The sequence below is a fragment of the Rattus rattus genome, chromosome 6 (genome assembly GCF_011064425.1).
Source record: "Rattus rattus isolate New Zealand chromosome 6, Rrattus_CSIRO_v1, whole genome shotgun sequence".
In the NCBI taxonomy this organism is placed as follows: domain Eukaryota; kingdom Metazoa; phylum Chordata; class Mammalia; order Rodentia; family Muridae; genus Rattus; species Rattus rattus.
The window spans coordinates 33,839,332-33,852,190 of record NC_046159.1 but is presented as its reverse complement, the minus strand read 5'-3'; the positions used below and the strand labels follow the sequence as shown (position 1 = coordinate 33,852,190).

Below are 12,859 nucleotides of genomic sequence, written 5' to 3'. Positions count from 1 at the left end.
AACCTGAAAAGCCAACAACTCTCCCTAGAGCCATGGAAAAAGCAAGGTTGCGGGCTAAACTGCTACCCCTCCCCCAGAAAACCTAGACAGGCATTACCTCTGGAAGGAGAGACCACAAGCAGAAAGCACCTCAGGAGCCAGAAAGAAACCTGTACTGGAGCCACTACCAAAGAGAACACTGCAGTGTGACTGACAGCTGCTGGACAGATCTCAAAGTTGGTATCAGGAGTGGGGTACTGCTCAGACAGGACTGATCATGCTGTTTTTTTGGAGAAACTGAGAAGGCTTTGGGACTTCTGACTAGGAAAGCAGGTAAAGTGGGGTTTAATGGGCCATCCAAGTAAAGGCTTACAAGACCATAATGCTGAGAGCTATGTGGACTATGGAGGCCCAGCTCAAAAGGTTTCAGAAGGGAATATTTGCAACAGTTTGTGATATTTTGGCAAAGAATGTAACTGCTTTCAATACCGGTCTTAAAATTTTGCCTGAGGCAACTTCAGGGGGAATCACTATCCCTGAACTCAAGCAGTATTACAGAGCAATAGTGATAAAAACTGCATGGTATTGGTACAGAGACAGACAGATAGACCAATGGAACAGAATTGAAGACCCAGAAATGAATCCACACACACCTATGGTCACTTGATTTTTGACAAAGGAGCCAAATCCATCCAATGGAAAAAGATAGCATTTTCAGCAAATGGTGCTGGTTCAACTGGAGGTCAACATGTGAAAGAATGCAGATCGATCCATGCTTATCACCCTGTACAAAGCTTAAGTCCAAGTGGATCAAGGACCTCCACATCAAACCAGACACACTCAAACTAATAGAAGAAAAAACTAGGGAAGCATCTGGAACACATGGGCACTGGAAAAATTTCCTGAACAAAACACCAATGGCTTATGCTCTAAGATCAAGAATGGAAAAAATGGGATCTCATAAAACTGCAAAGCTTCTGTAAGGCAAAGGACACTGTGGTTAGGGACAAAACGGCAACCAACAGATTGGGAAAAGATCTTTACCAATCCTACAACAGATAGAGGGCTTATATCCAAAATATACAAAGAACTGAAGAAGTTAGACAGCAAGGAGACAAATAACCCTATTAAAAAATGGGGTTCAGAGCTAAACAGAGAATTCACAGCTGAGGAATGCCGAATGGCTGAGAAACACCTAAAGAAATGTTCAACATCGTTAGTCATAAGGGAAATGCAAATCAAAAAACAACCCTGAGATTTCACCTCACACCAGTGAGAATGGCTAAGATCAAAAACTCAGGTGACAGCAAATGCTAAGCGAGGATGTGGAGAAAGGGAACACTCCTCCATTGTTGGTGGGGTTGCAGACTGCTACAACCATTCTGGAAATCAGTCTGGAGGTTCCTCAGAAAATTGGACATTGAACTGCCTGAGGATCCAGCTATACCTCTCCTGGGCATATACCCAAAAGATGCCCCAACATATAAAAAAGACACGTGCTCCACTATGTTCATCGCAGCCTTATTTATAATAGCCAGAAGCTGGAAAGAACCCAGATGCCCTTCAACAGAGGAATGGATACAGAAAATGGGTACATCTACACAATGGAATATTACTCAGCTATCAAAAACAATGACTTTATGAAATTAAATGGCAAATGGTTGGAACTGGAAGATATCATCCTGAGTGAGCTAACCCAATCACAGAAAGACATACATGGTATGTACTCATTGATAAGTGGCTATTAGCCCAAATGCTTGAGTTACCCTAGATGCCTAGAACAAATGAAACTCAAGACGGATGATCAAAATGTGAGTGCAGATCGCTCATGAGAGACACAGCCAGAATACAGCAAATACAGAGGCGTATGCCAGCAGGAAACCACTGAACTGAGAACGGGACCCCTGTTGAAGGAATCAGAGAAAGAACTGGAAGAGCCTGAAGGAGCTCGTTACCCCATATGTACAGCAATGCCAACCAACCAGAGCTTCCAGGGACTAAGCCACTACCCAAAGACTATACATGGACTGACCCTGGACTCTGACCTCGTGGGGTTGCAATGAATATCCTAGTAAGAGCACCAGTGGAAGGGAAGCCCTGGGTCCTGCTAAGACTGAACCCCTAGTGAACTAGACTGTTGGGAGAGGGCAGCAAGGGGGAGGGTTGGGAGGGGAACACCCATAAGGAAGGGGGGGGGAGGGGATGTTTGCCGGAAACCGGAAAGGGAATAACATTCAAATGTATATAAGAAATACTCAAGTTAATAATAAAAAAAAAAAAAAAAAAAAAAAAAAAGAAAATTTTGCCTGAGGCAAAACTGAAAATAATGGATTAATTTCCTTGGTAAAAGAGACTTTAAGACAAATACTAATTCTGTCAAGTAGTTCTTAGAAATCACTCTTGGGTCTACAATGAAAAAGAGCAAAAACACAAAATGTAGTTTGAAAAGGAGAAAATTTAATGTCAGAGTCAAGGCCTAAGCTGAAGAGATAAGAAGATTAAAGAAAGACCTGTTATACAATAGAATAATGGAAACGGTGCACTCAGAACAAGACTTCATCTAGCTAAGCCTCCACTTTGTGAAAGGAAAATGCCTGAGGAATTTTCTGGTGCTAAAAACAAAGGAAAACTTCTATAAATATAATTTGAGGAGGGGGCCAGGCTCTATCCTAAGGGAACACTGAAACTTGGCAGAGTTGTCCATGTAATTCTTGCTGTCAAGCCATAAGGATACACAAGTAAAGTGGTTGTGGAACCTTCCTTCAGGGCTAAAGACAGCCACTGAAGCCTGTAGAGAAAATCTTTACACACTATGCAGAAGCATTACCTGTCAATAAAAAGCCCATGATCAATGAGCTGAGGCAGGATTAGAAGGTGGGTCATCCCACAGAGAAAGATGAAATTCAGGGAAATAGGCATGTGAGATTCACTGAGAACACTGAGGCAATGGTTGCATGAAACTGAGAAGAGATAACTAACCAACCATGTGGTGGGACTTAGAACAGAATAAATGGGTAATTCAGTTATGAGCTAGTCAGGGAACATGCCAAAGCTATTGGCTTAGGCACTTATTCATATATAGGAATTCTCAGAGTCATTATTTCAGGGAACAAAGACACAAAGCGAAATACCCACGGTTAGAGGCCAGGCATGTGACAGGGGAGTCCCAGCAAGAAGTTCCTGAAAGGCTACTGCATAAAGCTGTGAAAGTGAAGCCTGGACCCTGTTGAAGATGCTAAGATGTTAGAGGTGCCAGAGCCATGGGCTATCTGCCAAGTTGAGCTAGCTGTGTACAGGGAATGGAACTAGCCATAGAGCAAAGAAGGCTGCAGTGAACAAAGCTGGAAGAGAAGAACCATCTCAATCCATTGACATCAGACATGAAGCTAGAGAAACTGGAATTTGTCCTGCTGGGTTTCAGTCTTGTATTGGTCCAGGAGTTCCTCACTATAAGCCTTTTCCTCCATTTTGGCATGATAAGGTCTATCCTATGCCACTGTATGTTACAATTATGTAATCCACGTTTTGGTTTTGAGCTTCTAGATGGTTACAATTAAAATACTGCCTTGAGTTTCAAAAGAGATTTTGAACTTTTAAACTATGTTGAGTTTGTGAAAAACTATGGGGACTTTTGAAGCTGGACTAAATGCATTTTACATTGTTAGATAGCCACAAACCTATGGGGTGGCGATTTGAATAAAAGTGGCCCCATAGGCTCATATATTTGAAAATTTGGTCTCCACTTGGTAGAACTGTTTGGGAAGGATTAGAAGACTTGGATTAATATAATTATAATATAACTGATATTTAATTAATATAAATATTAGTTAATATTGCTTAATGGAGGAGGTATATCACTAGAGGTGAACTCTGAAATATCAAAGACTCACGCCATTCCCAGTTAGCTCTCTCTGCCTCATAGCTGCATCTCTAGATGTGACATCTCAGCTACTGCTCCAGCACCATGCCTGCCTGCCTGCCTGCCTGCCGCCATGTTTCCCACCACGATCCTCATGGACTCTAACCCTCTTAAACTGTGACCCACAGATAAACTCTTCCTTCTATAAGTTGCCATGGCCATGGTGTCCTATCACAGCAAGAGAAAAGTAACTAAGACACACAGTAAGAAGTCTCCCAAGCAGTATTTTAAATCACAAATTCCTAAATATCCCTGCTGAGCTCAGGCACCTACAGAAATAGCTATTTCTTTTAATTTAGTTCCCAGACCCTACTCTCACTTTTATTAATTCAGTGGATTAAAAAATGCATCACTTTAAATCATACTGATTCAGTAAAAATTTAGTGATTAGTTTTAGCTGTTAACAAGCACCATCCAGGACTGCAGCTCTGCACACCTCTGTAACCCTCGTCTGCTATTCTTGTCTGCAGTCGCACTTCCCCACTGTGACGGTGATGGACTCCCTGTCTCCCAGGATGGCTAAACCTCAAATAAACCCTTCCTTCCCTAAGTTGCCTTGGTCATGGTGTTTTATCACAGCAATGGGCCAAGCAGTGGGGGTTTGTCTTGGTCTTGGTGTGTGTATTACATGTAAAAGCACTTGCCTGGGTATGCACACGTGGAGCCAATGCTGTGTCTTCCTCAATCACCCTCCATCTTATTTTTTGAGACAAGGTCCTGAAATTCACTGTTGTTACTGTTGTTTTTCCAGTAAGGCTGACTAGAGTGAATCCATCTGTCTTGTCTGTAAGTTCTAGCATCCTTTAAGTGAGCAGTAGGGGTCACAACTCATATCCTCACTTTACCCACTAAACCATCTTCCACAGCCTTGTCAAGTTCTGCATATTAATTCTCAGAACTTTCTTCTGAAGTAAAAACTCCTCAACAGACTTACATTTAGAGAAATTCTGGGCAATAATTACAAACTCGTCCACTTGGTAAGTGGCACTCAAGAGCTAAGTGTAGGTGTATCTGCAAAGCTGACGGTTGCTGTCATCTTATTATGACTTCAGAGAACTTTCTGTCAAAGCTCTTTTCCAATAAAACTACCTTTAAGCCAAATTGAATTGACTTTTAACTTTCAAGACAAATCAACTTGAAAACAGAGGACAAAACACATCTTAACTCTAAATAGTCAATACACTAGATGGCCTAAATGGCAGTCTAACTAAACTCTACAACCATAAGCTATTAAAATACTTAGGAGAATGACAGAGTACTTGCCTAAGAATGCATGAGTGTGGTTAAGTCTTACCGCCCAACAAATAAGTAAAGAGATGAATAAACTTTTCATAAACATTTAAAATATCTCATAAAGAAGATAAGCAATTCTACTGCCCAGTTATTTTGGGTAGCACATAGCTGCTAAGTAATAAAATGATCTGTAGTAGTCTTCAGTGAGAGAATTCTGCGGGAATCCAGATGGTGCTTGAGTTATGATGGTTTGACTGACAATTTTCCCGCTATACCAGAATAAAAAAAAAAGGTACTCACTCAATAGAAACTGCATTTTACATTTTAATTTTCTCTGTCCTGCTCCCCACCACAACCTTCCACTAGAAATACGCAGTATAATACTTCTGAATGCTGGGTAGAAGTAGTAGACACAGCTCCCCAAAAGCAAGCTGGTCAGAAGGAGTGCATTCTCCTGTGCTGTGCTACGACGGGAAATAGGTTAAGCGTATTAACAAAGGTTTACCTTAGACATATTTTCAACTGCTGATAGGTTTACTGGGATATAATCCCATGTTAAAAACCATCTTCATTCTTATTATTTTGAGGTTTAAAATTCACAATTCCACACTAAGTGGCTGAACCACTTATCTGTCATCTTGCTAAAAATATCATCAAGTTTAACCTACTAAAGAGCTCGGCAAATAACCGTATACTGTTACCAAAATCTTTACTACCATAAATTCTACAAAAGGCATATAGAAATGTCCAGGGTGGGGGAGGGTAGTAGAAAACATAAGAACCCTGTAAAAAACAAAATTGCCATATTCAAGAAAAGGTGACGGCACAGACCTTGGGGGTGCAAGGCGAAGGGACGAAAGATGGAAAATGAGTAAGTGAACCAGTCTTCAGCATTAATGAAAACTATCATGTGCTTTACTAACAAACACAAAGTGTACTTACAGTTGTGAGAGCACTGGGGGATTATCACTGCAATGTTGAAATACTCAAAGCAAATCCCACAGCGCAGCAAGTCATCTATTGTCTGCAAAGCAAAAGCACATGTGTGTCAGCAGGACATCAACAGCAGAATCAATGCCTGGCATGCAACTTTCCCTCTAGAACCTAAAATTAATTACATAACACTTACTTGTGAGTGACACATATTTGAAATCTAACTATAGACAAACAACAAAGGATCATGACAAACTTCCCTGAAAATATTCAAGTTTCAGGTTATCCCACTTGCTTTGTAGACAGCTGGAGCTGCAGGTTCCTGTGCCTCACTGTTAGCCCCTCACAACGAGCTCCTGCATCCCTGCTCTTCTTCCGTGTTTCTAGCTCTTCAGACACATCCTTGCATACAGTCACCACTTGGTGGAAGATATCAACAACAGTTAACACACAGTTTAAGAACCAAGTTCATGACTGTCTTAGTTAGGGTTTCCTTTGCTGAGATGAAAACACCATGCCTGAAAAGCAAGTTGGGGAGGAAAGGGTTTATTTGGCTTATACTGCCAGATCATAGTCCATTGCTGGTGGAATCGGGATGGGTTCAAACAGGGATGGAACCCAGAGGCAGAGCTGATGATGCAGAGCTCACAGAGAGGTGCTACTTACAGGCCTGCTTCCTGTGGCTTGCTCAGCCTGCTCTCTGAGCAGGAGAAAGGAGCCTAGGACTGGCACCACCCACAATGGGCTGGACCCTCCTGCACTGATCAAAATGCCCTATAGCTGGATCTCATGGAGGCACTTCCTCAACTGAGGCTCCTTTCTCTCTGATGACTCTAGCCTGTGTCAAGTTGACACAAAACCAGCCAGTACAAAAGACTGATAAATCCCAAGACTGAAAGAGTCTCTGGTAGGGTATGGTCAATGCACCTGCAATACCAACACTTCAGACGCTTGAGTGCAAATCGACATGTGGCTATATAATGAGGCCCTATCTCAAACAAAAATAAATATAGATAAATGCCAAACTACCCAATTAAAACCCTTATTTCACAATGAGGAAACCAGCATCCAAGGTGAGCACACAATACTAGGATTGGGTCAAGCCAAGACCAAAATACCCATCCTCCTGATAGTCCACCACTTTCTGCATGATACACCACAGTGCAGCCAAATGAGGAAACCTTCAAAACAGTTAGCAAAGTCCAGTGTCAGTTTGGACAACAAGCTAAACAGAACCAGATTTATTCTTGCAACCTAAAATTGCTTAATTTGTTTAAGAGAAGTACTGATAGTAATTACAGTAGGCTGCTTGATTCTCACGAAATGGAAGTATGGGAAGCTAAGAGCAGAGTCCTGGTCTGGCATGGAAGGAAGTGGCCCTGGCGAGCATCCTGAGACACAGGCTTCCCAGCACTGGGGAGGCAGAGGCAGGAGGATCCAAATTCAAGACCAACCTGATCTACATAGTTTCTGGGCAGCCAGAGCTACAGAGTGAAGACTCTGCTCAAAAAGCAAAATAAAACAAAAAACCACCACCACCAAAGTAGAATATATTCTCTATCACATATAAAGAAACTTCTGAAAGGACACAACAAAGTAATCGGTCACAGTCACTAAGGTGAGGGAGCTGGGCAATGAGACAGGACAGAGAGGAGATCTTTTTCACTTTATGCACTTCCTGAACCATATGAATCTATTACTTAAAAACTGCAGAGGCAGGAGATGGTTCAGCACTTAAGAGGACCTGCACTGGATTCCCGGCGCCCATCCATGGTTCACGAGCATCCATGACTTCAGTTCCAGGGGAGGTAACGCTCTCCTGTCTCCATGGGCACCAGGCACGCACGCATGTACATACAAGTAGGTAAAGCACTCAAGGCACAAAATAAAAGATCATTCTTTAGAATAAATAACGTAAACGAAAGCAAATAAAACTATGGGAGTTCATACTTTTAATCTCAGCACTTCAGAGGCAGGAGCAGGAGGATTCAAAGTTAGAAGCCAGCTTGGGCTAGGCAGTAAGCAAGCTCCAAGCCTAACTGTACCACATATGGAGCCTGTCATAAAACCAAACACAAACAAAAAAGTTATCATTAACAATCCATATGAAACATTGCATAGCTATAAATCCTGCTTCGGCTGGGCAGTGGTGGCCCATGCCTTTAATCCCAGCACTTGGAAGGCAGAGGCAGTGAGTTCTGTGAGTTCTAGGCCAACCTGGTCTACTGAGTTAGTTCTGGGACAGATAGGACTACAACAAATAAACCCTTTCTCTTAAAAAAAAAAAAAAAAAAAAAAAAACCACACACAAAAACACAATTGTGGAAGGGAAATGTTGAGGTTGTAACAAATGCATTGTGTTTTTTTTTAATTGGTTATTTTATTTATTTACATTTCAAATGTTACCCCCCCTTCCTGGTTTCCCCTCCACAAACCCCCTTCTCTCCCCTGTCCCCCTGCCTCTATGAGAATGCTCCCCCTGACTGGCCTGCCCAGTTATCCCCTTTCAGTTTCCCTTCCACAACCCCTATCCCTCCTCCCTTCCCTCTGCATCTACAAGGGTGCTCTCCCACCTGCCCACCCACTCCTGCCTCAGCTCCTGCCTTAGCCAGTGTCCTAGCATTCCCCAACCCTGACAGGACCAACCGGCTCTCCTCCCAGTGATACCAGAAAAGGCAATCCTCTTCTACCTATCCAGCTGGAGCCATCGGTCTCCCCAAGATGCATTGTTTTTTAAGAACAGTAAGAAAAAAGACTGCACTCAGAGGCAGAACTAGTTCCGGGACACCAGGGCTATCCAAAGAAACCCCATCTCAAAAACAAACAAACAAACAACAACAACAACAACAAAAAAAAATATCAAAAGCAAAAAAAAAAAATCAACTGTCATAGGGAAATGTTTAGGTTGTAGTAGATACAATGTACCGATTACATGTAGAAGAAAAGTAATGGTAAAGCGTGCACTCAGCGGACAGAGGCACGAGGGCTACTCAATCATTCTTGGTAGAAAGACAAACAAAAAAACATCCACGGGATAGGCAGAGGTGATACACATCTTTAATCCCAGAACTCCGGAGGCAGAGGAAGGCAAGCTATCTCGGAGAGTTCAAGACCAGCCTGTTCTACAGAAACAAGACTACACAAAGAAACCCCGCCTCAGGACAAACAAACAAACCCACTAACTGTTATTTAAGTGAGATAATTCAGTATGCAATAATTCCTTAAAACGAAAGGCTAAGCGGTGGGTCTAGGTCCTGGCCTCGGTTTTAAAAAGATGTGAGCCAGGGATGAGCGCTCAGGTTGCTGGAGTTGGTGGATCTTGAGGTCAGCCTGGTCTACATACGGAACTCCAGGCCACCCAAGGGCTACAGGGTAAGACCTTGTCTCCTACATTAATAAAATAAACAAATATTAAATAGAGAGGGATGCGTCATCATTGAGTCATGCAGGGCACAACAGGCGGGGAAACCGGTTGCAGTGTGTGAAGAACAAGGAGCACTTCTGGACCTCATCCAGAAATGGAAAACCATGGTAGGCAGACCGCCTATTATGCTACTTGATTATAAAAAGTCATCCGATGCAACATCCACCCAAATCACGAGTGGTGTCACTGTTAACACAGGAGTTCTCGTAGGATGAACTGTCACCATCGTTGACACTGCGTTACAGTGACTTTATCCCGGCGACGCGGTGATTGTGACAGAAACCCAAAACATCCGGTTCGTTAGGGCGGCCACCTTGGGCTCACTGCGCAGGACCGCAGCGCGTTCCCGAACCGTCTCGGGGGTTGGAAACTGAGGCCCGGCGTCGCGAGGCCAGTCAGGATAGGGCCGAGGCGGGGGCGCGCGGACCGGGGCGCTCCGCTCGCAACGACGACGTCCGCACCCCGGCCTTCCCCGGACACTCACCTTCATCATCGCCAACCCCGGAGGCCACCGTGGCTCGGCCAGGTCCTCCATGGTCGCCCTTGACGAGACCACCAGCTACCGGCCTGCCACGCAGTTCCTCTACTCGAAATTCCCCGCGCTACAGCGTACGTCAGATACGTGCGGCGCGCTCACGGAGAGCGCACAGAATGCTGGGAGCTGTAGTTGTCGTGCGTTGGGCGTCAACAGCTTCGGAAGACTGCGGAGGAAAAAGAATTCCAAGGCATAGCCTGGAGCAATGTAGGCCTTTAACCCCTGGGACCTCAGGAGAAAGAAGATAATTGAAATATTAAGTGCAGCTTTAGTCTGTCTTGTAAAGTGAGTAAACAAAAGATTCCCGAAGTTGATTGAATATTAGGAAAAAGTCAGAAACCAAATAAAGTCTAAGTTTTGATAGAGAGTTCAAAGTCTAGGCTCACATCTCCCTTCAGGTAGTATTCTCTGGTTGCTATAGAGATCTGTCCTGCTCCTTGCAAATATATAAAGTTACACTTCTGTCTCAACTCCTCTTTCTGTAAGCATTCACCAGAGCCACATAGAGCCTCTGTTCTTCAGCGATATCCACGGTTAATAATGGCACTTAGTTCTCAGATATTCCCCACGTATAAGGACCAGTGTTAGCAAAGAGTATTATTAAATCAGTTTAACAGAACCCACATTCTTTTTTTTATCAAATTACTCCAACTAATTGATAGGCTCCTCATCCTCTTCTAGCTCCCAGGTGATGTCTTAGCACCCTGACCTGTCTCCAGCAAGGTTCTTTTCAGGCTGATTTAACCAGAGCCCCCTTATCTAGATGTGGGGCAGCATTCATCCTCTGCCTTCTGTGGGCCTCCATTGCACTAAGTCCCAGGGACCACAAGTTGGTCCAGATGCCACCCAAGACAGAACCCTCTAGCTTGCTGTATCATTGATACCCAGGTGGCCCACACATTCACTGGTTCAGCATGTATGTTTTGAAGACTTACAATGGACCAGGCATATGAGCTCCCCTGAGAAGTAGGCAGAGAGGTGTGGTTGTTACCAACACTTTAGAGACGTGAAGCCTGAGACCCAACAGGTTAGGGCTTCATTCTTTTGAGTTTTTATCATAAAATGACCTCTGTAATCTGGGCCAATTAATTTTCCCTAGCCTACACTCACCTATGAACTGTGCAACAATGACATGAACAACATTTACATGATAGTTTACTTATTACAGTAATAGCTAACACATATTAGAGACCACCTCTATTCAAAGCACTACTGTGGCTTTTTTTTTTTTTTTTTTTTCTACTTACATCTGTGCACTTGGTCTATTCCTGTTCAAGGAAAAGAAAAATGGGTAATTGGTGCAGGGCATTTTGCAGGTAAGTAGAACTTAGGGTGTTGGGCTTTTGAGCATATAAACTACCACAGAATAGTCTCATAAGAATCTGGTCAAGACAAATCTTTCCAGGTACAGATACAGGAACTGGGTGTCCTAACAGCAAAAAAGATTCAGACATTCAGACACTGAGTCTAGCAAGCCAGCAACCAGAAGACAAGTGGGAGGATTAAATGTATGGTGGATCTGGACCATCCAATCAAATGAAGTTGAGTCGGGAGCTGTTAGATAGTTCCAGGAACATTAAGGGGAGCAAGTTGCTGTGCAAAGTTATGGCAATGATAAAAATCACGTACGCTGTAGTTATTTGTTTAGGACCCTTTTTGGATACTGGGTAATTAGATTGACAAGTGGCTGGGTCAAAGAGAAATGTATGAGAAAAGAGGGAAGAACGGGGAAGGGAGGGGGAGAGCAAGAAGGAGGGAGGAGAGAGAGGGGAAGAGGGAAGTTAGGAGAAGAGAGGCAGGTAGGGAGACACTCTCTTCTCTGTGCAGAGCCTTAAGGCTACACCCCCATGTCATTCATCTCTGAACTCTTGGCACCAGCCACTGTGAGATGTCTGAATGGGCAATGAATGGGCAAATCACCAGCAAATCACCAGCGAGCTCACATCCCAGGTCACCATTTCTTCTGAGCTGAATGTTTTTCTCCCTGTCCTCTTTAGCAGCACCCAGGGAGCAAAACACTACTCCAGGTCACTTCTCAGCCTGGGTGGGAAAGTTCCAAGGGACAAGGAGGTTCCAGAAAGACCAGCATGGGCTCAGGGCAATATGCCTCCCCCTTTCCCCCCTAAGCCTCAAGAGCCAGTCTCCTGTAACAAGCTGTCATCTGTCTCTGAGAAATTTGTCCTTCTTTTAGATCAATAAAGAGTCTGTGCTTCTTTATTCAGGAGCAAACACAAAATGTTCTGTATTTAAAAAGCGGACTAGAGTCAACAGGATCTCCCACAACACTTAGCACCAAGTAAAGAGCCAGGGTAGGATGGCTCCATAAAAGACAGATGCCCAGTAAACCTGAATTCAGATATACAGCAAATATGAAGGATAGTGCATCATAAACATTACACACAGCATACTTATATTTTAAAAATATTCCTGCTGCACTGGAAAAAATTTCCTGAACAAAACACCCATGGCTTATGCTCTAAGATCAAGAATCGACAAATGGGATCTCATAAAACTGCAAAGCTTCTGTAAGGCAAAGGACACTGTGGTTAGGACAAAACGGCAACCAACAGATTGGGAAAAGATCTTTACCAATCCTACAACAGATAGAGGGCTTATATCCAAAATATACAAAGAACTGAAGAAGTTAGACAGCAGGGAGACAAATAACCCTATTAAAAAATGGGGTTCAGAGCTAAACAGAGAATTCACAGCTGAGGAATGCGAATGGCTGAGAAACACCTAAAGAAATGTTCAACATCGTTAGTCATAAGGGAAATGCAAATCAAAACAACCCTGAGATTTCACCTCACACCAGTGAGAATGGCTAAGATCAANA

General features: G+C 43.4%; 1 protein-coding gene across 3 annotated transcripts in view; it reads right to left on the bottom strand.

Annotated features, from left to right (window-relative positions):
• Rad18 (RAD18 E3 ubiquitin protein ligase) overlaps positions 1-10,084 on the bottom strand; it is a 77,206-nt gene extending 67,122 nt beyond the window's left edge. For all 3 annotated transcript variants that reach the window (XM_032905980.1, XM_032905982.1, XM_032905981.1), the window contains exons 1-2: positions 9,973-10,084; positions 6,074-6,155 (exon numbers count right to left, since the gene is read on the bottom strand). In XM_032905980.1, coding sequence (XP_032761871.1) covers positions 6,074-6,155; positions 9,973-10,023 — 133 coding nt within the window. In that variant the 5' untranslated portion in view covers positions 10,024-10,084. The remainder of the gene's footprint in view (positions 1-6,073; positions 6,156-9,972) is intronic.
• Positions 10,085-12,859: the final 2,775 nt, after the last annotated feature.